At 54.5% G+C, this 26,523-nt stretch overlaps 1 protein-coding gene across 1 annotated transcript in view; it reads left to right on the forward strand.

Moving 5' to 3' along the window:
* The window catches only part of MYO18B (myosin XVIIIB), a 108,106-nt gene that overhangs the window by 16,911 nt on the left and 64,672 nt on the right, over positions 1-26,523 (forward strand). Inside the window, exons 8-15 of the mRNA XM_048513886.1 lie at positions 1,556-1,754; positions 3,338-3,480; positions 3,981-4,081; positions 7,176-7,239; positions 10,605-10,749; positions 17,335-17,508; positions 21,263-21,353; positions 25,570-25,762. Of these exons, the coding sequence (XP_048369843.1) occupies positions 1,556-1,754; positions 3,338-3,480; positions 3,981-4,081; positions 7,176-7,239; positions 10,605-10,749; positions 17,335-17,508; positions 21,263-21,353; positions 25,570-25,762 (1,110 nt within the window). The remainder of the gene's footprint in view (positions 1-1,555; positions 1,755-3,337; positions 3,481-3,980; positions 4,082-7,175; positions 7,240-10,604; positions 10,750-17,334; positions 17,509-21,262; positions 21,354-25,569; positions 25,763-26,523) is intronic.

Raw genomic sequence — 26,523 nt, forward strand, 5'->3', positions numbered from 1 at the left:
TTCTACTGGAAGCAGGGGTTTCAGCCTCCCCTCCCTCCCATCCCCGTCCACCCTGTGTGGATACTTCAGTGGTCCTGAACAAAAACCCCTCGGAGAGTCCCGAGTGAGCTGCTCTGTAGGACCAGAAGAAGCCACCCGTGGCCAGGACTTTGTTTTTAAATTTAGTGGATGAGTTCATGATAACTCTGAACTAGAACCAGGGGGCATTCATTGAAAATGCTGGGGGGAAGAATTAGGACTAATAAAAGGAAACACTTCTTCACACAACGTGTGATTGGTGTTTGGAATATGCTGCCACAGGAGGTGGTGATGGCCACTAACCTGGATAGCTTTAAAAAGGGCTCAGGCAGATTTATGGAGGAGAAGTCGATCTCTGGCTACCAATCTTGATCCTCCTTGATCTGAGATTGCAAATGCCTTAACAGACCAGGTGATCAGGAGCAACAGCCGCAGAAGGCCCTTGCTTTCACATCCTTCATGTGAGCTCCCAAAGCCACCTGGTGGGCCACTGCGAGTAGCAGAGAGCTGGACTAGATGGACTCTGGTCTGATCCAGCAGGCTAGTTCTTATGTTCTTATGAACTTCCACAGGGCTGCTCTTATTTAACAAACTGAACTTGCTTTTTGTTATGATGGTTTTATGAATATTAACCCAATTGAATTTGCTGTTTGTACTCCTTATGCTGCAATATAGTAGCTAATGTTTCTAAATTAGGGGCTTATGGAGGAGGGGGCATCCTCCCCCCAGTCTTTGCTCTCCACCCCCCCTTCGCTCTGGCTCTGCTCTCCCCCTCCCTCTGCTAGCTTTCTCTGCTTTGGGCTAACAACTTTGGATTATTTTACACCCCCTCGTTTTCTAAAAAAACAAAATAATTTTTTCTGCAGCCCTGGGGTTTCCCCCCACATTCTAGCCCCGTGTGTGGCCCCACACTCTGGACTTTTTGATCTTCTTGGGGAAGGGGCTCGGGGCTATTAGACATACAGACAGCTTGAGTGGTTTTAACGATTTTTCGTGTTCATCGATTTTGTTGTAAACAATGTGAGTACTTTTTTATGGAGATGTGTCAGACCATCTAAGTAATGGCATAAATAAACAGTTCCAGTGTTAAAGTGAAGGGCAGCAGCAGCAGCGGTGTGTGTGTGTGTGTTTGTGTGTTGTTGTGTGCTTGCTGACGGGAACAAGTTGGCAGAAGGCTGCGAAGAACGCTGTGATGTTGAGTGTTTGCAGGGCTGCCAGAAGGACGCAGGGTCGGCGGCCACGTTGAAGAGGTTTTTAAATGCTGCAAGAGCCCAATGCTCTCTCCCCCCACCCCCACATGCCTTTTCAAGTGCCAAAACTGGTGTATTGTGTTGTGTGTGGGGGTGTTTCAACACTTGGTAAAGCACTGGGCGAGTGGGGGGAACTCAAGAGTGCCTCGTGGCATTTTGCCCCAACTTTGAAATGGCCGTGGCCTCCTTGTGGCAGGCTCGAGGATGCTTTCACGTCTCGCGTGACCCAGAGAGGGTTGCAGCATGGATGCTGGCTGTCCCCCAGGTGATTTCTTTCCTGTCTCCAGGTGTTCAAAGGCAAGCGGGACGGGATGCCCCCCCACATCTTCTCTGTGGTCCAGAGAGCTTACTGGAGCCTGCTGACGCAACGGCAGGATCAGACCATCATGCCCCTGGGCAGGAGCGGGGCCGGCAAGACCACCTGTTGCCAGCAGGCTCTAGAGTATCTGGTGGCCACTGCAGGCAGCGTGGACAACCGAGTCACAGGTGTGCACAGCTGTGGGGCTGGCGCTTTGGTGTAGGTGTGGGCTGCGTAGGGTGTGGTAGGCGCTGGAGGGGAGGAGGACCGAGCCAGGTCCCAGGTAGCCAGAATCCTTTGGGCCTTTGGTGTGATTTTGGGCCAGAACAGCGCACTGGTGGGCAACATGAAGTGGGCAGGCTCTTTGGCTCTCCTTTGCAGGCCTGCCTGCAAGCTCTTTGGCTCTCCTTTGCAGGCCTGCCTGTGTTTGGGGTGGGCTGGCTCCTCAGTGCCACTCACAGGGCTCAGCACTGAAGGGGGGGGGGCTCATCTGCCTTTTGGGGGCACCATCCTGTATTCATCAGACCGAGGAAAATGAATGTCCTTCCTAATCAACCAGGTGCATAACCACGTTGGGGCAAGCCAGGGTACAAGCCCCGGGCATCATAATGTGAGCAAGGAGGAAAGCTACTGGAACGCTTCCTTGAGAGAGATGGGTGGGGAGGTCACTCACCCAGCCCAAAGTGTCCCCCTGTCACCTGCCAGGGAAGAGCAGATGTTCCGAATGCCCGGGGGGGGCAGCACTTGTGGGTCCAGGTGTGCCCCGCCCAGGAATGCAGCAATTGCGAGGGAGGAGGCGGCTGTGAATGGCTGAGGCCACGGACCCTTCCCCCAGGACGGATGGCCTGCAGTGCAGCAATCTTGCCAGAATGGCTTCTCCTGGTCCTCACTTGCAAACGTGGGCAGGAGGAAGAGGAGGAGGCGCAGTTGGGCAGTCCAGAAGCAACCCTCTTGTTTGCTCTCTGCTTTCTGCTGAGGTCCTGGTGGGGGCCTGACCTGGGGAGCCTGCTGGAGACTTGCGTGGCCCAGGAAGGTGCAGCCCCCCTTCTGTTTATGTGAGGAGCCCACTGGTGACACCTCCTGAAGTAACAGGCCTCACCCACAAGGCACAAACGGCTGAGGCTGACAGTGACGGGATCAGCTAAGGGTTCCCAGGTGGCACCCAAGTGCCTCCTCCGGCCTGCTCGGGGGGGGGGGGGAATGCCACCTGCCTCATTGCTCTGCTGGCCAGCCTGTGCTCCAGAGGTCAACTCTGTGCAATGCCTGGGGGCGGGCGGGGGGGGGGGGAGCAAGTCCTAGGGAGGGAGCGGTTCCCCTTGGCAGCTGGTGGCTTTGATCTCTTGCAGCATTTCCTCTTTGCCCTTCACCCAGGGAATGGGCATCCCCATCCACACCACAGAACAATAATGGGGGGGGGGGAGAGTAGACAGGATGGACGAGGACCAGGTGCTTCTTTTCCAAGCTGAGTCTCCTGCTGACAGGTGTTTCCAAAGCTTCTGCATGTTGCGGGGGTGGGGGGGGGGGAGAAGAATATTTACTGACCTAATAGTTGAGAGTGGGGTGTCAGGAAAATCCTTCCTGGAAGAGGGGGGGTTGTTCCATTGTTGTGGGCCTGCCACCAGAAGGGCCCTTTCTCGTGTGCCCCCAAGGAGAGCTTCCTTGATGGGGGGCGGGGGCGGGGGGGGGGGGCGGGGGGGCCTCTCTCAGACCCTTGTGCTTTTGGTCCTGTGGCTCCTTTTCTGACCCCCTCCCTCGCTGTTGGATTTTGCAGCGGAGAAGGTCCAGGCCATGTTCACGGTGCTCAGAGCCTTTGGAACGGTGTCCAGCAGCCACAGCGCAGCCGCCAGCCGCTTCTCCATGGTCATGGCCCTGGATTTCAGCGCCACCGGCCAAATCACAGCTGCTCACCTGCAGGTGACGAAGGGGGGGGGGCTTCTGTGGGGTAGGGGGCACGAGGGCGCTTTTAAAACGGATTCATCTTGGTGGTCTTTCTCTTTTGTCGTTGAGCATCCCTCGGTGTGGGGGAGGCACGAGGGGGGCTTCCTGGGGAGAGGGGGCTGATGGGGGGGGCAGCTTGCAGGAGGGAGGTCCAGCAAGATCCACTGACTTAGGCTTTGGGGGTTTGAAGGTTTTGCAGAATTCTTCGCTAGGCACCACAGAGAGTTGTGTGACGCTTGAAAACACACCACAGCCTAAATCAATCCCATGATGGAGTCAGGCAAATTATTATTATTTTCTTTAAAAAAGGACTTGCTCTTCTCTTGGGGCTTCACATCAACAGTGGTATCCTGAACTTAAGGCCCTCAGGTTAGACGGGACCGGGAGCCCTGCATGAAGGAGCCCCGGGTGCGAGTCCGCCATTGCAGTGGGGCTGGAGTATGTGCTGACCTCCTGCCTGTCTCTCCTTTGCTCAGACGATGCTGCTGGAGAGGATCCGTGTGGCGCAGCAGCCGGAGGGAGAGAGCAACTTCCGGGTCTTCTCCCAAATGCTGGCAGGGCTGGATCTGGACCAGAGGTACCGCTGTCGGGGGCTGAGGGGAGACGTGGGGGTCTTTGCTGGGTGTTTTGGTGCAGACAGGATGAGCGGTGCCCTTTGGAGGTTCTGCGCCACAAGACGGGCTTTGGCTAGGGGTTGGTTGGAGCACGTGCTTGCCCTGCAGAAGGCCTCGGGTCCAGTTCTTGGCAGCATCTCCTGCTCAAAGGGTTAGGCCACAGGTGATGTGGAAGCCCTGGACATGGTGACGAGACCCTGGTGAGCCGCTGTCAGTCAGAGGAGACAGAGCTGAGCCGGTCAGACTGAGAGCCTGAGCAAAGGCCGTGTTACGTGGCCGTGGGCTCAGTGCTGTGGCAGGACCTTTGATCCTCCTGGGACCCCAGCTGTGGGGCATGAGGGTGGTGGCTTGTTCCTTGTTCCCAAGTTTTACACCACGGTGACTTCTTTTGTGCACCTGAACCAGCTTCATTTCCTCTTCACTGGATGACACTGTTTCAGGAAGGGAAAAACCATCTCATGTATTTACTTTATTTATATCCTGCCTTCTACCCCAATGGGGGCCCAGAGTGGCTTACACCGTTCTCCCCCTCCCCTTGGTTTTATCCTCACAGCAGCCCCATGAGGTAGGTTAGGCAGAAAGAATATGACTGGTCCAAATCACCCGGCAGGCTCTCATGGCATGGATCCTAGCCTGGCGTGGAGCCAAGGGACTCCCTTTCTCAACTGGGAAAATTCTGAGCCGTCTTAGCAACCTTTGCAAAGAAGCAGGGCCACCTGCAAGCTTTTGCGGAAGCCATCAAGGCTGGGACGTGTGAGCCAGTGCACGGAACGGTGGCTGCTAGGAGGTGCTGTCAGTTGTTTTGCCAGCAGAGGGGGCAGGAAAGCTAAGAAATCCGTGCAGAGCGTGTTCAAGGCCTTTGGCAGCAGCTCCTGCTGTCCTGTAGCTTCTTGCGATAGAAGTACAAGATGAGGAGTCACTGCAGCAAGTTTTGGGGCTTGGCCAGAGGCGGCAATCAATGCTGCTCACATGCTTGGGGTCAGGTATTTGGGGCGGTGGGTGGTGGGGTGGGGGTGGACAATGGGCGGATCTGCTTCAGCCTGACCCATTCCCAATTGGACTGAATAGGCAGCCATCGCCAATTGGGTTTTGACCTTTAAGGCCTTACACGGCTTGGGACCCTCGTATCTTTGGGACCGCATTACCCCATATGCCCCTACTTGCCCTCTGCGTTCAGCAGAGGCTAATTTACTGGTGGTCCCCGGCCCCTCCATGATGCGGCTGGCCTCCACATGGGCCTGGTGGAACACTCTTCCTCCAGCTGTCCAGCCCTGCGGGATCTTGGTGAATTCCGCAGGGCCTGTAAGACTGAGTTGTTCCGCCGGGCCTTTGGAGCAACCAGCCGCTGAGTATGGTGCCCCTGCTCGATTACATCTAGATTGCCCTCCTATGGAGGAGTCCGGCTGCTCCCTAAGGGAGGGTTTTAAGGAAAAGGGTTTACAGGGCGCCTTCTATTATGGTATTACTGCTGTTTTTAATGAAATTTAGTATATTTAACGATGGAGCTTCTATGGGTTGCTGTTGTTTTAATTGTATAGTTTTGCTCCCGAACTTGTTTTGTATTAGTTTTGTTGTACACTGCCCGGAGCCCCTCGGGGATAGGGCAGTATAAAAATCTAAATAATAAATAAATAAAATAAATAAATTGGAAACTGTCCAGTTGCTTTCCAGCCCCATCTGCTTCCTTGGGTCAGGTAAAAGTGCACAGTTCCAATAAGCTGGCAGTGGCTCTATCCCAAGAGGAGGGCCGATCCTGGCCTTTTTGCCAGGGGTCAGCTGCACACATAGGGCTGGCAGCCAGCTGTGGGTGTTCTGTGCCGCTAACATCATGTGTGAATGGGCTGGCCCTGGTTGGGCCAGAAGCCTTCTCAACTCACTGTGAAGTCTCATGCTGTTTGCACTGACAGCAACGAGAGAGAAGCCCAGGGGCAGCCTTTATTCCAGCCCCGGCCTTCATGAGTTAGGGCTCACTTCTTCACACGTCCTTAGAGAACAGCCTTGTGGAGTAGCCTTCCCGGGCTGCATCAGGGCAGAAACGAGGCCCCTGTGCTGGTTCTGTGGCCAGGGAGCCTGGGTCCAGGTCTTTGACAGATCTGAGCCCCTTTTCTGTTCTCTGGACCTGGAAATAGCTATTCTTTGCCACAAGACTTTGAAAACACTTCTGGTGCAGCTCAGTTTGATCCCGGTGGCACCTCAGAGGCCAAAAAGATATTTGGGGTATAGGGAGGCTTTTGAGGGTCAAAGAAGAAGAACAGTTTGGATTTATACCCTGCTTTTCTCAACCATTAGGAGTCTCAAAGGGGCTCACACACTCCTTTCCCTTCCTCTCCTCACAACAGACACCTTGTGAGATAGGTGGGGCTGAGAGAGTTCTGAGAGAACTGTGCCCAGGGTCACCCAGCAGGAATGTAGGAGTGAGGAAACAAATGTGGTTTGCCAGAGAAGACTCAGCCGCTCATGTGGTGGAGTGGGGAATCAAACCCCGTCCTCCAGATTAGAGTCCACGTGCTCTTAACCAGTACACCATGCTGGCTCTCTTTGTCAGAAAGTTCCCTTTGTTAAATCTCTCTTTGTCAGATAGTTTTGGCTGTCTTGAAAGCTCATATCTCTGTTGGACTTGAGTCTGGATTTTCTACTGCAGACCCTCTGAGACTTCTGTCAAAGACAGCTTTTAAAATCACGACGGTCTTTGGGCTGTTGGAAAATGAACCCCAAGGAGGTGAATGGAGAAGACGTCCTTCCCCCCCAATCCCCAGCTCAGGCTGAGGAGGAATTTCTCTCCAGTCTGAACGGCTCAGTTCAAGTGCTGGAGCGCTCTTTGACTCTTGGAAGCTGAAGCCCCACGAATCTAATTGGTCTCCACGGTGCTCCTGGGCTCAAATCTAACTTCTGCTACGTGGCTGTCCTCCAAAACTATCTCCAATCTGAATGTCTGATGGGGGTCACTGGCTTGTCCCCCCCCTTCCTATGTCTCTCTTCTTGGGATCTGCTTCTCCTCTTCGGGTCCTATTGGGATCTGGCGGCTTTAATGCTGTGTTTTTTCACCTTTGCCCCTAGGACAACTCTGCACCTGCACCACGTGGTGGAGAGCAACGTTTTTGGCATCCAGCCATGCCTGAAGGTAGGGGGAGCTTTAAAGAGCCCACCTGGCTGGCAGGAGGGAGGGGGGGAGGGGGAACCGGATCTGCAGGCAGACGCGGGCCCTGGTGCATCGCAGGGGCTGGGCGGGGCCTTGGGTGGGCAGACACAAAGTAGAAATTGGGACAGAAGGAAGATCTGGGTGTGGCAAAGATCAGTGCCCAGGGATGCTCGTTTTGCAGGCAAAGTTCAGGGGAAGTTGTGGGAAAGGAGCTTCTGCCAAGTGGCGTCTGGGGGAGGGGTGGTGCAGCGGGCCTTGTCGCTCTCCCTGGCTTCATACGTTATTCCTGGAAGGCCTGGTTTCCCCAGCAGCCTGCGAGTCCATGGGCAGAGCTCCCTGCTTTCTATGTCAGCGATTGGGAAGGAGCTCTGGCAGCAGGGAAGCTCTTTTAGGGGTCGTGGCTAAAGGCAGCAGGCTCAGTCTGGCTGCCAAGAGTGTTTGTTGCCAGCAGATGCCAGATGGCTTCTCTGCTCTGTGTCTGCTCGGCCTGTTCCAAAGTGACCTTGTCCTTTGGACACAGACCCCTCAGTCTCCCCCCCCCCCCCCCCCCCATCCCGCTGCCACTCTCCTCCCTTCCCGTTGCCTGGCAGGGAGGAAAGGAGGAATCCAGAACAGAAGCGGGGAGGAAAGAGCTCCGAGCTGTCTTCCGGGCAAAGGCGTTTCTCCTCCGCTCTCGGCCACAGTTGTGTGTCCTCCAAGACCAGCCTGCAGGGAGGCAAACACTCCAGGCAGTCTGTGAAGGGCGGCCTCTGACGAGGGCCTGGGCCCGCTCCGTCTGCCTGGGGGTGTCCAGCAGACCAGGTGCTCCAGAGCATTTGATCGACTGGCTGCACAGGTCTAGCCAGAAGCGGGAGGGATGGCGAGGGCGCTCCTCCGCACAGGGCTGTGGCGACACCAGGCAGGCCGCTCACCCCCTTCTTGCTCCTGGCACGTCCGTGGCACCCTGAAGTGGCCTGAACAGAGGGATGGATTTGCCACTGGCAGGGCCAAAGGAGCAAAGGACCCACACAGCCAAATTGTTGTCTTCTGTGGGATCTGCCCAAACCTGAGCTCTGCGACTGATCCACGGTCCCCTTCCCTAAGAATCACAGACCCTTCGGCACACACCTGAGGACTTGTGTCTCCCAAGTGAAATTCCTGCAAGAACAGGAGAAAACGTGGAATTGGGCCACACAGACCACCTGGCCCAACCACCAGCCCTGTGCAACATCTGCCTAAAACCTCCAGGTGTTTGTCCAGCTTCTTGAAGACTGCCAGTGAGCAAAAGAAAGCCGGTCCAGCTAGACACAATCGGATGCCAGCCCAGTCTCAAGGGGTTCCCCTCTCCCACACCCCTTCGGAGAGTCTGTCTTTGAGTCTCACTCTTTCCAAGGGCCTGGAGATCCCTTGGAATTGCACCTGATCTCCAGACTACAGAGAGAGACAGAGAGAGAGGGGGGGGGTTTCCTCGAGTTGATGGCTGCTTTGGAAGGGGGGCCCTGAGGCATTTTACCTGCTGGGGTCCCTCCCCCCCAAACCCCACCTTCTCCAGGATTCACTTCCCCCAAACGCCAATAATTTCCCTACCCAGAGAGTCGGCAGCGGGGCTCGTGTGTGTGTGTGTGCGTGCTGCCGCGGGGACTTTCAGCAGGGTTGCCACCTTTGGACTGCAGAATTCCTGGAGATGTGGCAGGGGAGGCTGGAGAGGGTGGGGGCCCCTCCTCCTGGAAAGCGCTTTGCCGCTGCTGCTCCTTCTGCCTTGCTGCTGACTGCACATGGCAGCCTCCCCTGACCCCAGGCTGAACCTGCCCACTTAGCAATTTCCAGAGGACTCTGGTTTCTGCCAACCATTGCAGAAATGCCCGGAGAGCGGAGCACTGCAGGGTTCTCTCTTTCCTTTTTGGTCTTGAGGGTCAACCCTGCTGGCCACAGAACTCGAGGGAATTCTGCATACCTGTCCCAGGTCATTTTTATATGGGTTATTGGACACGGGTCTGGGAAGTGGCTGTGCCTCCTGCCTCCTCATAGCGTCATACGGCAGTACACTCACGCACTTTCCGGGGCTTTCTGGACCTTTGTCTAATCCTGCTTTGCTGAAAAGTTTTGTGAAAGATGACAGCGGAGATGTTTGGCTGCCTATTGCGGGGAAAGTGCCTCTTGCTTGCCCCTGCCCTCACGGCAGCTGCCGGGGGACTTTTCTAAATTCTGCACTTAAAAAAAATTATTCTCTGGCTTCTTGAGGTGCAGAGAGAAGTTAAAAAACAAAGCTGGGAGTCCTGGTGCACATATTGTTGTAATGTTATATTGACACGGTATTTACTTGACAATGAAAAGAAATAAAATTTAAAACATCCTCTTTGACATACGTAAGGATATGTGGCTACTGCTGAGAGACCAGGGCAAGGAAATTGCAGGGAACCCCCCCCCCATTTGGAAGCCCCTTGGCTATTGTGATGCACCAACAGCCCCCCCCCCCCGCAACAGGGAGCCACAGAAGTCAGACGTATATGGAAAATACCCCAGTCTCTTGCAAGAGAAAGGTGGAAAGATTAAACCAAGGGGGCCCTTTCTGCCTCTTCATCCTGGATCCCCCCCCCCTTTCCCCAAGGACATCACACGTTGTTCCGAATCTTCCTTTTTAAAATTCTTACAGCAGTTCTTTGAAGTAGGTTTGGTTGAACATCGTGGCTGACCCAGTGAACATTATGGTGGATGGAGGAATTTGAACTCGGTCCTCCTAGATTGCAGTTCAGCACTCTGTCCCCTACATCGGGCCAAACCTCCCTTCTCACTCCAGTGGCTGAAGTCCCCTGTGGGGCTGTGGGGGAGGTGGCTGGTCTTTGCCCTGCCCACTGAGCTTGCCAGGGTGAACCCGTTCCTCCTCTCCTGGAGCCCCTGAGGATCATGGCTGCTCTTGCCTGTTCCACTTGCTGGTCGTGGCGGGAGGAGGACCTGGCTTGTGCACATATTGACAGAAAGGTGGCCTCTGTAGGAGTGGAGCCCCTGGTTTGCAAGCAGGAGGCCTCAGGTTCGATCCCCAGCAGCAGCTCCAGTCAAGTGAAAACCAGGCAGGGGGTCATGTGGAAGGCCTTCTTCTGCCAGAGACCTTGGGGAGCTGCTGCCACTCGGAGTAGGTAGGACTGACCTGGGCAGACTGAAGGGGCCCCGATTCAGCAGGAGGCAGCTGCACTGCTCTGCTGTAGAATGGCTGGCAACCTTGCTGGGTTGTTGAATTGGATGGTTTGCTGGAGGCCCTCTTCCCCCTCCCTGCTTCCTTTGCTTTCTGCTTGAGGTCTTCTGAAGTCCCCTTCCTCCGTCTGGAGCCTCCCTGCCACAGACCAGACTGCCCACCCCTCTGCCTCTTGCAGGGTGAAGAGAAGCAGAAGGCCTCGGCTGCGTTCTCTCAGCTCCAAGCTGCCCTGGAGGCCCTGGGGATCACGGCAGAGGAACAGAAGGCCCTTTGGCGAGTCTTGGCAGCTATTTACCACCTGGGAGTTGCAGGAGCGTGCAAAGGTAAGGCGGGTGATGCAGGCCTTTGTGACTTGCTGGCTGTTTTGTAGGGCAGAGCGAGGGGCTGATTCCACCGGCTGCTGCAGAGGAGATCTGGAGAAATGGCCTCTGCCTCAGCCCTCCGAACGCGGCTGCTCTCTTGCATCATGGTGCTCTGGAAAGGAAGCCATCTGCCCAATCCTGCCTGCCCCGGCTTGTTAGCCGGGACTCTGTTCCTTTGTCGCCTGCTCTTCTGGGAGCAAGAAATACATAAATGCTGGCTCCATCTGACAGAGATGGCAGCTCAGGTTTGCCTGAGAGGTGCCCACCCCAAAGTGGCCCCACCAGGCTGACCCTTGTGCTCCTCAAGGGGAACACTTCCCCCCCCCCGGCCCCTTTTGGCATGGCCTTCCTCTCCAAGGCAGCCCCTCCAGGTATGGGGAAGAGTTGTCTGGGGCTGGTTTGGTCCTGCTCTTGTGAGGGGGGGGGGGGCTGGTGGCCAGAGCAGATCGTGGGACTGTTATTGAGATTTAAAAAAATGATCCTGCAAGCAATAATGACCCCTAGAGTGAGCTCACAGCTGCAGGGAAACATGGAGGAGGATCAGCAGCAACAGCGAGGAGGATATAATCCAAGCAATACTGGGAAAGGAAACCGCCACGTGTCTCCATCTCCGGGGCAATACTGGGCTGGCCCTGCAGGCCCGTTCCACTTCCGTTGTGCAAGGGGGGGGGGGGGGACAGGCCACTGCCTGTCTCCAGCCCAGTCTCAGTGGCCGCCTGCAGGATTGGCTGGAGTCCGTTCCCCAGGGGCGGGGCCTGGAAGCATGCCGTTCTTGGCCTGAGTGAAAGGTAAGAAGCTTGGAGGGCATTCATGGGGTGGAAGCCCTTCTGTCTTGGGTCAGGCTGAGGAGGACAGCCCCACAACCTCTCCATCCGCTGAACCTGTGGAACTTCTGAGAGTCCCTTCCGCGGATCACAACCTGCTATGAGGAACATTTCTGGAATGATGGTTGCCTGCTGAAGCTGAAGCACGCACACCGTGTCTGTGTGTGTGTGTGTGTGTGAATGTGCCCTGCAGAGCCTGGTACTCGTGGGGTTAAGCATCCCCTTCAGATTTGGACTTGTTTGTTCAGGGGTTTGATGGCATTCTGGGGAAGGCAGCAAACGGAGTCCTCTCCCCCAGGCCGTGTCCCGCTCTGAGGATCCCCCAGCGGCTCCCTGCAACTTTTATGTTCTGCTTTTGTGCTTCTCTGTCTGACTTCCAACCACAAGAATTTCCAACAGGGAGCATGTTTCTGGTGGCCTTATTAAAAGGTGCCTCTGCTCTGATGTCCCTCATGAATTATTGTAAAGATTCTCTGTAACTCCTTTGAACAACAGCACCGGATGATTTAAGCACTTTGGTTTCAAAGGCCTTGAGCACCAAGTGACACCGAAGTGGCTGGACTAGGGTGGGGGGCGGGTGGGGGGGAGGTTTATTAATGTCTCCACAGCATACCCCAGCACAGCTAATGGTAATTTCTCCCATTAATCAATTATTAATTATTTTAAAAATTGGAGGGTGCTGTCCTTTGCTTTCAGTGACTCTCTTGTGGGGAGAAAGCTGGCAAGAAAAACGCACCTGTTTTGATTGCATGAGGTGTAACTGGATGGCTCTTCTGAGTGCTGCAGTTATCACATGATAGCCAGGCAATTTCCAGCCTTCAGCGCTGGGGATTCTGTGAGGAGAGCACCAGCTTCCATCAGCAAGGAACACACCCACACAATGATACTGCCACTACCCCCCTCCCCCCTGGCGTGCCTGGCTTTTTCCAGGGCGTGGCTGCAGGAAGGCCGGCCCTTGACTTCTGGGCCCCAGGAGTGACCGACAGCAGCCTTTTTTTTCGAGGGAGGGCCAGGGAGAGGACATTAATCTTCCCAGTATGGTGAAGGAGAGGCATTCTGCACATGTGTAGCTGCGCTCTTTCCCATGCTCTTGTGCAGCTCCTGTTGCATGGGAGAATCACAGCCTATCCCTCTGACCACTTTACTCAGCTTGTTGTCATCGTGCAGGCAGCCCTGCAGTGTAGACCCAGGCAGCTGCTGGAGCTGGAGTGTTCTTGATGCAGCCATGTCAGAATGCATGAGGGGCTGGATGGGGGCGAGGCTGGTGGGCGCTGCCTGACTAGGAGACGGGACAGGGGACAAAGGTGCCACTTCGTCCTTCTGCCTCTCACCGTCTGCACCATCGGCATTTGTGTTTGTGCCAGCAGCTATGAGCCTGGAGCCAGGGGTGGGCAGGAAACCGGGGGAATGACCCATTTCAAAATGGCAAACAGCACAGGCACGGAGGAGTCGATGTGTTTAGACAAGGGCTGAGTAAACTCCAGTATTTCAGATGTTTTTTGGAAATGGGTGTGTATTTTTATACAAGCACCACTTTGTTTAGTATGTGGTGGCAGCTGTCTCTGCAGAGATGGAGGCCAGGCCAGATGTCAAGCTGGAAGATCGTTGCGTGATGCCTTCTCTTTCTGAAAGGCAAATGGTCCTTGCTGGCTCTTTGGCTTGGACTGGGGTTCACCTTTTAACCCTCTTGTCCTCTGGCCAGTCGAAGCAGACCCACCCTGCTGGATGGTTGCTGTCCATGGTGGACCTTTTTTCTCTCTGGAGATAATAACAACTGAAAAGGTCTGTTTTGAGTGGCAAGACAGAGAGAAAGGTTAGGACTCACTGTGTGCTGTGGTCCCAATACAAACGGGACCCTCCGGTGACTTCAGTCTATCTTTAAAAGCCACTGGCCAAGATCTTCCAGCCTTCCCTCTGGTCTGACCCATAGAGAGCAAAGCAGACAGTGCCCTGTGCCATAGGAGCTCACAATCAGGGTCTGGACTGCAGGAGGACCAGAGAAGGAGGCCAAGAGGTAGAGGGGAGGCCCTGCAGGGCTGGCGCTCAGGGGGAGACCAAGGTGCCTTCCCCAGGGCCTACTCAGTGCTTGACGCAATGCTGGCAATCAATAGTAGAGAGATTACTGTTCTAAAGGTTTTCTGGAGGTTGGGGACAGCATCTGGTGGAGTGCAGAAATTAAGGTGTCAGTCAGTGCAGAAATTAGGGCACCTGGCACCCTCCAGCAGGCCTTAATTACCCAATTTCCGGAGAGCCGCGGTGCCTCCACTCTCCCTCCTGCGCAGAGATGCCCTGCAACCGCTCTCCTCCTCAGCCTCAGAGGTGCAGCGACCTTTCCCATAATGAATGCTGAAAAGCGGGGCCTCTTTCTCTCGAAACCAGGGCTGGGCTCTGAGCCAAAACAGGTCCTCATTTTCCCTGACTGCTGATTCCAAAGAGACTGTGAGAGACGAGGGAGAGGAGGGAGCTGCAGCTTCGGCAGGCAAAGGTCAGGATCCGCCCCTTTCAGAGCATTTTCTCCGAATGAGAGAGGAACCACGGCGGGGGCCTGTCCAAGGGAGGTCTTCTGCCTCTCCCTGTCCAAAAGCAGGAAACGTGAGACTCCACTGGGACACAGATTTGTGTCAAGGAGCCCAGTGAGAATATGGGCCCGAAATCCCCAGGCAACAGCAGCTGTGAGTGGCCACAGCTAGTCTCTGAGACCAATTTCCCAAGATTCAGCCTTGGGGAGAGATCGGGAGATTGGGCAGCTGGGGATGGGGGCCAAATGAGCAGAAGGCCCTGTGCTAAGTGCCAGGTGATGGCCAAGTTTCCCGGCATCTCTCTACCAAGCAAGGTAGGCCTGGTGTTCCTCAACCTCAGTTCCCTTCTACTACTTAGAATCATAGAACCATGGAGCTGGAAGAGGCCAGAGGGGCCATCCAGTCCAACCCCCTGCCATGCAGGATCACACAATCAAAGCACTTCTGACATATGATCATCTGTTTAAAAACCTCCAAAGATGGAGACTCCACCACACTCCAAGGTGGCATATTCTACTTTTGAACAGCACTTACAGCCAGGAAGTTCTTCCTAATGTTTAGGTGGAACCTCTTTTCCTGTAGTTTAAATCCATTACTCTTTGTCCTCTGGACTCTTTGGACTCTGCGGCTTCCCTCCTGCTTCCCCTGGCCGTGGGGCCAGGTGGAGACCCTTCTTCCGTGCCTCTTCTGCCTTCCTGCTTTGCTTGGGCAGGGAGCTGAGGGGGCTGGCCTCCGCCCGCCTGGGGCCTCCTGGTCTCTGCACCTCCTTTGTTTGGCACATGGGCTTGTTTTGCACTTTGCTCCCTATTGAGCCTTTTTAAAAAGTGAAGCTGAAAATTGTGGTTCTTGGAGAACAGGTCACAAAAGATGCCCCTTTTCAGTTCTCACAAAGAAGTCACCAGGTTGAGTGGCAATAAAGAAGTAGTGGGGGAGGGGGGAGGAGACACCCGTGATTCCGCTTCATGGATTCTGAGGCGTTTGGTCCAAATGGTATCTGGCGGCAACTTTTGCCTCTCGGGAAGAAGATCGAAATGCCAGCCTCAAGGTTAAATCATAAACCTTGAGGCTCTGATCAGATGTCTGCCAGCCACCCAAGGGGTCCCAGGGGTCCCATGAAAAGGGACTGCACTTGAGCTAAGTTTCGCATGATTTTCTAAGTAAAGCGTAAAGGGACTCTAAATTGGACAATTTTATGTCGCGTGTGCGTGAGGGAAGGGAGACCCCATAAACACAACCTCTTCCCAGATCTCTTTTATTCCACTTGACCAATCATCTGTCGGCTGGAGAGGCTGTTGATAGCTGTGTCGGGACAAGGCCAACCCAGGTGTCATCTTTTATTGAGATGAGGCACAGTGTTCAAGCATGTGGCTTGTCTGGATTCCCTAGAAAGCTTTGCACAGATTTTGGCTGGCCTTTCATTGCTTTTATGTTTGAAGGGTGTTTTGCACTAATGCAGCAAGCCACCAACCTTCATTTATGATGTGACCTGGCTTGCAGTGTCTTGTGGCAGCCTTTGTGGCTGCTGCCGTGGTCCACAAGCGCACAGTGAGTTAGGCGGCCTGGTCTATCAGTGGCTGCTAACCACGGGGACCAAAGGCAGTCATCCTCTGAATCCCAGTGCCAGGAGGCAACCTCCTCTTCCTCTTCCTCCTCCTCCTCTTCCTCCTCCTCCTCCTCCTCTTCCTCTTCCTCCACCTCCTCTTCCTCCTCCTCCTCCTCCTCCCCCACCTCTTCTTCTTCTTCCTCTTCCTCCTCCTCCTCCTCCTCCTCCTCCTCCTCCTCCTCCTCTTCTTCTTCTTCTTCTTCTTCTTCTTCTTCTTCTTCTTCTTCTTCTTCTTCTTCTTCTTCTTCTTCTTCTTCTTCTTCTTCTTCTTCTTCTTCTTCTTCTTCTTCTTCTTCTTCTTCTTCTTCTTCTTCTTCTTCTTCTTCTTCTTCTTCTTCTTCTTCTTCTTCTTCTTCTTCTTCTTCTTCTTCTTCTTCTTCTTCTTCTTCTTGCAGGGCTTTTCTTCGGCCCTCTTTCCAAGGGCCCTGCAAGGGGAGGCACCTGGGAGACTGGGGGGGTGGGGCATCTGCTGCTGCTGCTGCTGCTGCCCTTTCAAACCTCCAGCAGCAGATTTGCTGCATTTGGGCATGTAAAAATATGACTCCTGCAGAGTGAAATCGAAGGCTCCGCTCAGAGGTGAAATGAAATCTAATTGCAGCAATCAGTTTATTTCTGCTTTCTGTCTCTTTTATGAATGGCCTCCATCAAGGGGAGGTTAATTAGCTCTGCGCCTTTCATGTGAGCAGCCAATCGGTGGGAGCTGATGTCTTTCCCCTTTGCTGTCTCCAAAAGAGGTCTGTGGGCCATGTGGCCCCAGGGTCAGTGGTCTGCCCTTCTGCTTCTCTCACCCCAAACCAGAGAGCACCCCCCCCCCCCGTGCAGCACATGATGCACCTCAACTTATAACTGCGCTGCAAACTAAGGGCCAAACTAGACGTGTAACTCGGTGTTTAAAGAGTTGGGCCCAGACTCCCTGGACCCCTTTACAGCCACCAAATAACAGACAGCCCAAACAGGCTCAGAACATGACCCCCTGAGTGAGGAAAGGCTCCTTCCAACCCCCCCCCCCCCAGCTGTGTTCCTGCATAGGAACTGCCCTCCCCCATTTCACCCTTCCAGCGTGGGGGGAAGAGCAGGAGCGCAGGAGCCCCTCTTCCCCGCCCTGGCGATGTTTGGAGCCCAAATGGATTCTACTTTTTAATGGTCACTCCTCACATGTTCAGGGGGAGAGGAAACGATTGCGCCCACGGTTCTTATGAAGGAGGGAAAGGGGGGGGGCTTCCACGACTGTGACTGGTTGGGGCTACGAGAACTCCTGAGGGGCAGCTGGTGGCCAGGTGGAAAAGCAGCAGACAAATCCCAAATGGTCCCCCTTTCTCACCCACCCTGGGGGTCTGCTGCCCTGCCCTCAGCAGCCCTTTTCAGCCTGGCCCTTCACCTCCTGAGAAAGTGCCTCAAGCACAGGAGTGGCCCTGGGTTGGGGCTTTGGATCGTTCTTTCTCACAGCTTTTGCAAGTGCCAGTGGGTGACCGAAGCGCCCATCCTGTTGTGGGGCTGGACGTACCTGGCCTTCCCTGGTCATACTGACTGCGGAGGACGGTGGCTGACTGGCCAGGCTGGTCTGCGTCTTCCGAGCGTCCTTATGTTTGCCTCTGTTCAGTCGGCAGGAAGCAGTTTATGCGGTTCGAGTGGGCCAGCAAGGCGGCCGAAGTGCTGGGCTGCGAGTTCGAGGAGCTGACAACCTCCATTTTCAAGCACCACCTCAAGCGAATTATTGAGCAAGTCACCTCTGGATCTCGGAGACCGCTCAGCCAAGACGAGGATCAGTCCGAGGGTACCACGCTTCCTCCTCTCTTGGGGTAGAATTTGCATGCAAGCAGAGCTGGTCTGAACTGTCTGTCTTCCCACACCCCTGTTCAGCCCACCCAGACTGGAGGACGATTGGTAGCCCCCTTCTGCACGTGGCCAACCACCCGCTGTAATTCCCACACTGCCGCCGCTGCTGCTGCTTTGCCATTTGAGGGCACGGAGCCCACAGGAGGAGCGCTGCGGGGGGGGGGGGGGGGGCCTGCTGGGATCCAGACTCGCCCTGTCCAAGCTCTCTGGCTCTCAAGGCCTCTGCTGGGGTCTGGAAGGGGAGCTGAGCCCCTGCTCTGCAATGCAGGGCAGGGCAGCAAGACAGGCGGCCACCAAAGCCAGCCCACCCCACAGCTTCACGCAGCCTGCCAACAGCGAGGGCTGGCTGCTGTTGCTCTACCCCCTGCCTCTGTGCCGGGCTCTCCGGTCTAATCCTGCAATCTCTATATGAGGTTAAAACTGTGCTCAGCACCCCGAATGTCACTGCAAAGGGTCTTCTCCAGGCCAGGCCCCTAAAAGAATAGCCTCCCTGTAAGTCATTGGCTGGCAATGTTTCATCAGAGTAGCCCTGGGACCTTTTGCCCTCTCTCATTGCTGACTCTAGCCCAGTGTTCTGAGTGAGAGTTCTGCATGCGACGTGTGTGTGTGTGTTGTGGAGGGGGGAGGGGAGGAGTGCCTCTCTGCCTCTCCTGCTGGATCTCCCCCTCCAATCAGCCTGCCCCTTTCTACAGGCTAAGGACATGCTCTGCTGCTAAGGATCAGGCTACCCCCTCCTGCAGGGATTTTGCCTCGGTGGGCTCCTGTGGCCGGGTCCTGGGGGCCTCTGCCTGTGGCTCCATTTTATTTTCATCAGCCGTCTCCATGTCGCCCCTTGTGGGGAGAGCGGGTGGGAGGAGGAGTGGGTGGGGGAACCTGCCCAAGTTTCTCATGGGGAGGAGATTGGTCCCCCCCCCCCCACCGCCATCACTCACTTCTGTCTCCCGCTGTCTCGCTTCTGCTCCGTAAGGGATGGGTGGTGCGTGTATCTCCTGTGGCACAGCAGGGCCCCTGCCTCGTGGAAGGCCAGGGAGCCTGAATTGTTCTCCTTTCTCTTCCAACAATTAGGGCAATCAGAGGTGTGTTGTAGCGTTTCTGTTTTGTTTTGTGCTTAAACACAAATGAGTGGGGGGGGGAGGGCTATTTTGAAATCCCCTTTTCTTTTCAGCCCTTTCCAGAAGCGAGGCAAGAAGGCAGAGTGCCCGAGCCAGCTCTCTTTGAATTGCAAATGGAAGGAATGGAGGTGCGGGGCTGGTTCCAGGGACGCCGAAGGAAGGAAGGCGGCACGGACCCCGCTTTGCCTGCTGAGAGCTGGCGCCGCTGGCTGCTCCCTGCCAGCTCTTTTGCCGCTTCTCTCCCCCCACCACTTATTTTTTCCGCTCTGCTCCTTATTTTTACGCGCTGTGATACATCCGATGTTCACGGTCGCAATCTGCCATGAAAGAGCTCAGAAAGCTGCCTGAAAGGTACCAGCAGACAGTTGGTTTCCTAGCAACTGGCTCAGGTTCCAGGGCTGATACAAGCTTGTAAAATGCTCCAAGAGCTGCCCAGTGTTCCTCCCCCCCCCCAGCAGTATTTCCAGGTGCTCCTTTTATGCCCCCCCCCTATCAAATCAGGTTAAGGCAGAAGGAGGCCGCTACTTCTTCCAGGAGAGATGGAGGCTCGCCACTGGCAATCTGAAGCAGCAAGCCGATCTTGCAGGGCTGCCCCGTTTGTTTTGTTTACTGCAATTCAAGATACACCCACATAACAGCACCAACTAAACACAAACCAAACGTATAAAGACAATAAACATTCTTAAATTTCTTAGGCACAAAGTTAAGGGATACCAGGTTGAGCCAAAGTCCAAAAATTAAGCCACCTGAAGAGCTGTCTCAATATACTGGTGCAAAGAGCTAATGGAGAGGCGCCATCTCCGGAGCAGTCCCCACGAGGACCCTGCCTGTGTGTGAGCCTGTGTGAGGCTCCTCTTGCTGACTCAGGGTCCCAGCTGCAGGGCCTTCCTTCACATGTCAGGCTTCCGCACAGTTTCTGCACCAGGTGCTCAGGAGCAGCAGCAGGCCATTGCTTTCACCTCCTGCAGGTGAGCTCCCAAAGGCACCTGGTGGGCCACTGCGAGTAGCAGAGAGCTGGACTAGATGGACTCCGGTCTGATCCAGCTGGCTCATTCTTATGTTCTTATGCACCCTGATAGCAGCAGCCATGACTCCTTACCCTGGCCAGGGGGCTTTTCACATTTGGGTTTTTTAAAAAAACGAACAAAACAGCCACTGAATATCCGTATATTGATACAATCGTATCACAATCTGTCTTCCAGATTGTCTGAATTCCCAGCTTCCATTCTTTGTAAGAAGTCAGGCCCCGGCTCCTTTTGTTGTGGGGAGATGTCTTCCCCCTGATGGCAACTGATGAAAGAACTGGAGACTTTTGCTCATTCCCGTTCAGTTTTCCTCTGGACGTTTCCCCTGCTGTTTCCTTGCAGCACGAAGGCTAAACTGCATGTCCGGTCCCTCTCCAGATTGTGTCGGATATACAAGAACATTTTCCCTACTATTCCAGTGTTTTTCTTCTTTGCTTTTCTTCATCCCCGTATTGACCATGAAGATTTCAAGTCAGATGCTGTCTGCAAAGTCCTTGCTGGGAATGTGCCTCTGAGGCGCACAAGGTCCAACTCAGGGCCAGAATTCACAAGTGTGACACAGGTTGGGACACGAGGACCCGACCCGACTCTTTCTCCTATGTGAGGTGGTGAAAAGGGTGTGGGGGAGAAGCCCGAAGTCTCTTCTCCCCTCAGCAGTGTTTGGAACCACAAAATTACTCAACATTTTCCCAGTGAGATACACTTATCCTGTGAGTGACAACAGCTGCGGTCAGTCACTCATGTCCTCACTTGTGTCACACGTGTTGTGTATTTTGGCCCTCAGAATGGAACCACAGGATGGCAGTGGGGGAGGGGCTTAAGTTGTAGGGTGTGTGGCCTGGCCCCCCTGTTCACTGCTTGACAGGATAGTAGGGGGCAGTCTGCCAGTGTCCCTTCTGACATGAAACCAGAAGTGACCACATTATGCCGGTGCAACACTGTAGTGCAGTGGTGGCGAACCTTTGGCACTCCAGATGTTATGGACTACAATTCCCATCAGCCCCTGACAGCATGGCCAATTGGCCATGCTGGCAGGGGCTGATGGGAATTGTGGTCCATAACATCTGGAGTGCCAAAGGTTCGCCATCACAGCTCTAATGCAAAACTCTATGTCTCTGGTGGCCACTTTATCTCTCCTGCCCTTCTCTCTGTGTCCCTACCTTCCGAGCTGAGGCCGGCGTCTTTTCTGCAGTGGCCCCTTGAGGTTCACCTGGCGCCTACTTTACTTTCTTTTAGGTGCCAGGAATAAAAGACATCTTTTACCCCAGCTTTTAATCAGGAGTTTATCTTTACTGTTTTTTTAAATCGGCTTGTGTTTTATGTGTGTTTGTGTGTTGCGTACATCCAGCGGCCTGTTTTAAATATTGTGTTTTTTAATACAGGGTTTTTTAATTGTGTTTTTTTAGCTTCCCCAAACAGGACTCTGAAGAGGTGGCGTAGAAATATCCCACATAAATGAATAGGAGTTTGGGTGGAGTCTGCCCAGATGGAGTCAGGGACAGGCACAGACTCCCCCGCTAAAGCCGCCTGTCTCTTCCTCCTTCTCTCTCTCTAGGCCCCAAGATGAGTGGTGTGGAGTGCGTGGAGGGAATGGCTGCCGGACTCTATGAAGAGCTCTTTGCAGCTCTCGTGTCTCTGATCAACAGGTACAGGAAAGGCGTTCCTCATTTGTATGCATGCAAGACGTTGCCTTGATCAGCTTGAGCAGAGGTGGGCCACAGAGCCGGAGTTGCCGTCCGCCCCTGGTACTAATTTTAAAAAGATGTATTTTGACGAAACAGAAAGTTGACTGAAGCGGAGGCAACAACAGATTTCTTTCCAGGGCGTTGTGGGTTTTCTGGGTTGTGTGGCCGTGTTCCAGTAGCATCTTCTCCTTCGACAATTCAGATTCCTTTCAGCCTGTCTGCCTGTTCCCTTGGTGTGGAGGCGTGTAGGATTGTGCTCTGGGATAGTCGGGAGCTGCGCGGAGGAAGGAGGGGGTTTCAGCAACCTCTGGGCAGCTCTTTCTCTGGCCTTTGAGAGCTAATAAAACAGAAGAGTGGCACTGAAAGGCAAATAACCTTCCCCTCTGACTTGGGTCTCCCACTTGTCCACGTACAGCAGGTGTTAGGAATGCCAACCTCCAGGTGGAGCCTGGGGATGGCCTGGAATTGCAGCTCCTCTCCTGGGTGCAGGGATCACTTCCCCATGGAGAAAATGGATGCTTTGGGGGGGGGGGTCGATGGCCTCATACCCTTTTGGGATCCCTGTGCTCCCAAGGTTCTGCCCCCAAGCCTGGATCTGACAGCCCTGCTCCCCCCGCCTCCCCAGTAGGGTGGGACCTGGCAAGTCCTTTCTGTAGTGATGGCCCCACAAGTGTGGGTACTCATGGAACCAAACCTTGGCTTAGCTAGCTCACAAGCACATACATATGTGTTCTCCCCCTCTCTGTCTGTCTTTCACTGTTCTCCCTGCCTTCCTCCAAAGAGTTCAGAGTGACGTGTAAAGTTCCCTTTCCTCCAATTAATTGTGACAACACCCCTGTAAGGTATGCTTGGTAACTCTATGTTGCCGTGAATGCGCACAAATTGGGTGGAGGTCCTTCTGCAAGTGGCAAGAGCAATTTCCTTGTTTAGAACATCTGTCTGCTGCTTTTCCAGACCAGCTCTGAGATGGTTCAGAGCAATGAGCGAACACTCATTTCTGATCCTTCAAAAAAACCTCCTCCGTTTCATCTTTCTCTCCTTGGGATGGATTTTCCTCTTGAGTCGGGGGTGGGGGGGGGGTGGGGGGCTGCCGGTCTCTCCAGACCCAGGAAGGCAGCAGCTGGTCCACAATCCAGTCCAAGCTTCACCCGCTCTCAGTTCAGGCTCCCCTTCGCCTTCCAGGTGACGCGTAGTTCAAAGACTTCCGAAGCACTTATCATTCTTGGCTGGCCGAGGCTCCTGTGAGCCAGGCTTCTTGGTGCATTAGAGCTTCTTGCAGGAGGATCTTTCCAAATGAGGCGCCCCCCCTCCCACCCCTGCCCCCAGTTGCAGCGCAGTGTATTCCAGCTGCTGTTCGGGCTGCTTCCTGCAAGCTCCTTCCCAAGAGCAGCTCCCCGTTGTCCTCTTAGTGGCTGTAATTACAAAGGGTTTATTTTTCATTAAAGGGTGGGGGGTAGCAGGAAAGAAATCTGTGCCGCGTTGAGAGCGGAGGGTGTTTACTTATTAATAATGGATGTGACTTTGCAGAATGGTAGTGAAGGTTACCTGCATGTTGAGATGAGGAAGCTGGCTTGGGGGAGTTGAAGCATAAGCCCTGTGTGGAGCTGGGGGTGGGGTGGCCTGTGCCCCCCAACAAAACACTTCATGAGGAGGGGGAGCACAAGGGGAGAAACCTCCTGGGCTTTGGCTGCTCAGACTCTTCCTGCCATCGCCTGGCAGTCTTCTGTGCCTGGTGGGGGAGGGGCTGTGTGTTGAAGGTATGTGTGTGTGTGGGGGGGGCGCTTGGGGGCAGCACTTGAGCCTGAGCCCGTGGCCCTTCCTCCCGTCTGTGCTATGGGTGTTACTGGCACCAGGATTTTTGGCCCCCTGACCTCCAGAGGTTCTGAGCCACTCACAGTGTACTGAAGCGTAGCTGAAATCCCCTTTCCTTCCCTGGTACCAGCGTTTCCTCCTTTCCTCTCACTGAGTTCTGTTCTGTTCTTTTCTATTTATTTATATGTGCTCTACTTTTCTCTTGCCCCCCCCCCCCCCCGGACTCTCAGTGACTTTCCTGCATTAGCCCCCCTCCTTTTCATTTGCAAAGTGGCCCTGTGAGGTCGGACGGGTAGCCTCAGGTCACCCGGTCAACTTCCAAAGCAGAGCAGGGATTTGAACTGCAGAGATCCTCCTCTAGGACCCCCAACCCACTCTCTGTTTTCCCCATGGTGAATCCTTTGATTAGATGTTAGTGGGACTACTTCTCCAATCAGCCCCTGCCAGCATGGCCAATTGGCCATGCTGGCACGGGCTGATGGGAATTGTAGTCCATAACATCTGGAGTGCCAAAGGTTCACCACCACTGCACCACTCCCTCTCCCCAGCTGCAAATCCAGACCTCTTCCCACAGCTGTGTGGCTGCCCCCCTCCTGCCCCACCCCCTGCTGCTTCTTCTTCTGTCTTCCTTCCCAGGTTGGGTAAGATGTGTGTGTGTGTGTGGGGGGGGGCATCTTATTCAGCGCCAGTTCCCCCTTCTTGCTCCAGTGGTGACTTGAATGCTTCCAACCCAGGGGCATAATCTGTCTGGGGGGAGGGGCTGGAGAGGTTCTTGCCAAACTGAGGAACGGGAGGGGCATTTGGCTCCTCAGATTTAATTCAGCAACTGGCAGTTTTTGAGGGAACTGAGAAAGATTGCCGCCTGGTGAGAAGCTGTCCATGTGAGGGGCCTGCACTCTCCTCTGGGGGGGGGGGGGGGCAGTCCCATTCTCCAGGGCTTGACGTACTGCTTGGTTTTCTTCGAAAGAGTCAGTGGAGACTTGTAAGTTCTGTTACTGCCACCTCTGTGACTGTCACAAAAATGTTGCTCCTCCCATTTGAGCAGATGATGGACTGAAGTTGCCTTCTGGGATCCCAGGAGAGGTCAGGAGGGATCCACAATGAAATGCCCGGAGCGCATCCTAAATCTCTGCCTTGTTCATCCTGGGAACCAGGCGGAGAAGAGGCTGCTTTTCCTGCCTCCCAGCAACTGAGAACTGTCAGGCTCCGAGGTCTTTGCTCTGCTTCTCAGCTGCAGTCACGCACTGTGTTGCTTCTGGCTTTCTTTAGCTTGGATGTAGGAAGCAGTGGCAAGGAACCGGGGGAGGGGGTGTCCTTCCAAATAGTGATGGACGCATCTACTCACTCCCCGTTGCCTTTTCAAGAGCTTTCCAAAATCTTTTGGGGTCCAAAGGCAAAGGGAGCAAAAAGCAGAAGTTCACTGTTGGACTCCTCCTCTCAGTAGTATTTGGGGGTTTCATGTCCTGCCTGCTGTGTGCGAGTGGAGCAAGCCGAGGATTGCCTGAGGGTCAGGGACGTGGCCTGCCCCCCCCCACCTGCCCATCTGCTCTGAGGAGGAGGGAGGGGCTGAGGCTGGCAAGGGCTGGACTTTGTGGGCCAGAAGGGCAGGGCTGGGGCTGCTCGTTCTCAGCCACGTCTGTTCTTTCCAAAGCACAACTTCAGAGGCGGCGGCTTTAAGGTACAAGGGGAGAAAGAGCTGTGACATTTTTCCTCCTGAGCCGTTTTCCTGAGCCTTGAGCTGCCCCCCCCCCCCCCCCCCGAACCCAGTCCCCAAAGGGGGCCTTCCTTGGGCTTTTGCAAGTGTCTGTCACAACTCAGTCATAAAAGGGTCAACTGTTTGTATGTAAACAAGTTGCTGAAGTCACCATTTATGACCTGATCTATTGATTATCTATTGGTCAACGAGATAGCCATGGCCGACATGCTAGTGAAGCACGTACAGCTGAAGTCATAAAGTTAACTCTGTTTCTTTCTTTGAGTGGCGACTCTCTCTCTCTTTTGTTCTACTCTGCTAACACACACACACACACACACACACACACACACACACACACACACACACACACACACACACACACACACACACACACACACACAACAGCCTTGCCATATGTTCTTGTCCAAGTGAGGCTGGAAGAATGTGACTCCTGACTACGGATATGCGTTGGTTTCCTTTGCTTTGCCTTAGGCTCCGCTTGTTATGTAAGGAAAAAGGGTGCCCCCCCCCCCCGGCAGTCAGACCCTGGCTCCTTATTGGACTTGGACCTTGGAGACGCCTGGGGAAGGGGGACTGTTTTGCTGCGGGGGGCGAAGAGTGGGGTTTTAGAGAACGGCGGACCCCGTAGCTCAGCCTGTGTTTCCACAGGTCCTTCTCCTCAAACCATCTCTCCATGGCGTCCATCATGGTCGTGGACACCCCTGGCTTCCAGAACCCCCGCCACCATGGGAAGGCGAGGGCCGCCACGTTTGAAGAGCTCTGCCACAACTATGCTCAAGACCGGCTACAGATGCTCTTCTATGAGAGAACCTTTGTGTCCACACTGGAGAGGTATCGACAGGTGAGGCCCTGCGTCACAGACTTCTGGCCGAAAAGCTGGGGGGCGGGGGATGTTTCTACCTTGTATCAGCGCCATTTAAAATGTCCATGCACTGGAGTAGAAAGACAGGTTGTCATGGCAGAAAAGCGCTCAGGTAGCAGGCAGCAATCAGGGTTATGAAGGTGATTCTTTTTTCTTTGAAGGGAACAGCTCACAAACAAGAAAGCAGAATGGCCAACAGTAAAAACAGAAGTCCTGGAAGAGATTCCAGAGTCCTGGAGCTTCTGTTGAAAAGGCCGGACTCCAGCCCTGGTGCACTTTTTCCCCAAAGAGGGAGGGGCACACAGATAATCAGGTGGCCCCTCCCATGAGGGGCATACCACCCAGGGGGACATATGGGGTCAAATGTCCTCGGGCTGCAGCCATTTAGTCACATGGGTGGTGGTGGAAAATCCCACACACACACCTCTCCCCCTTTTCCCCAGGTGAGGTGACCTGATGCAAAAAAACTTTGCTTGGTCGTGGTGGGGGAGGGCAGCCGCCCATACAGGGTGGGGGGTGGGGGTGGAAGATGTAGCACTGGGCTGCATTTCCCCCAGGTATACCTCTGCTCCCATCTTGTGGTCCCAAATGGTGCAGGGCTAGCAGGAGGCGGCGCCCGTGAGGCTGGAGCTGGGTTGGTGAATGCAGCCGTCTTCCACCTGGGATCAGACTGGCCAAGCCCTAGTGCAGTGGTGGCGAACCTTTGGCACTCCAGATGTTATGGACTACAATTCCCATCA

The sequence above is a fragment of the Sphaerodactylus townsendi genome, linkage group LG13, assembly GCF_021028975.2.
Source record: "Sphaerodactylus townsendi isolate TG3544 linkage group LG13, MPM_Stown_v2.3, whole genome shotgun sequence".
NCBI classification, from domain to species: domain Eukaryota; kingdom Metazoa; phylum Chordata; class Lepidosauria; order Squamata; family Sphaerodactylidae; genus Sphaerodactylus; species Sphaerodactylus townsendi.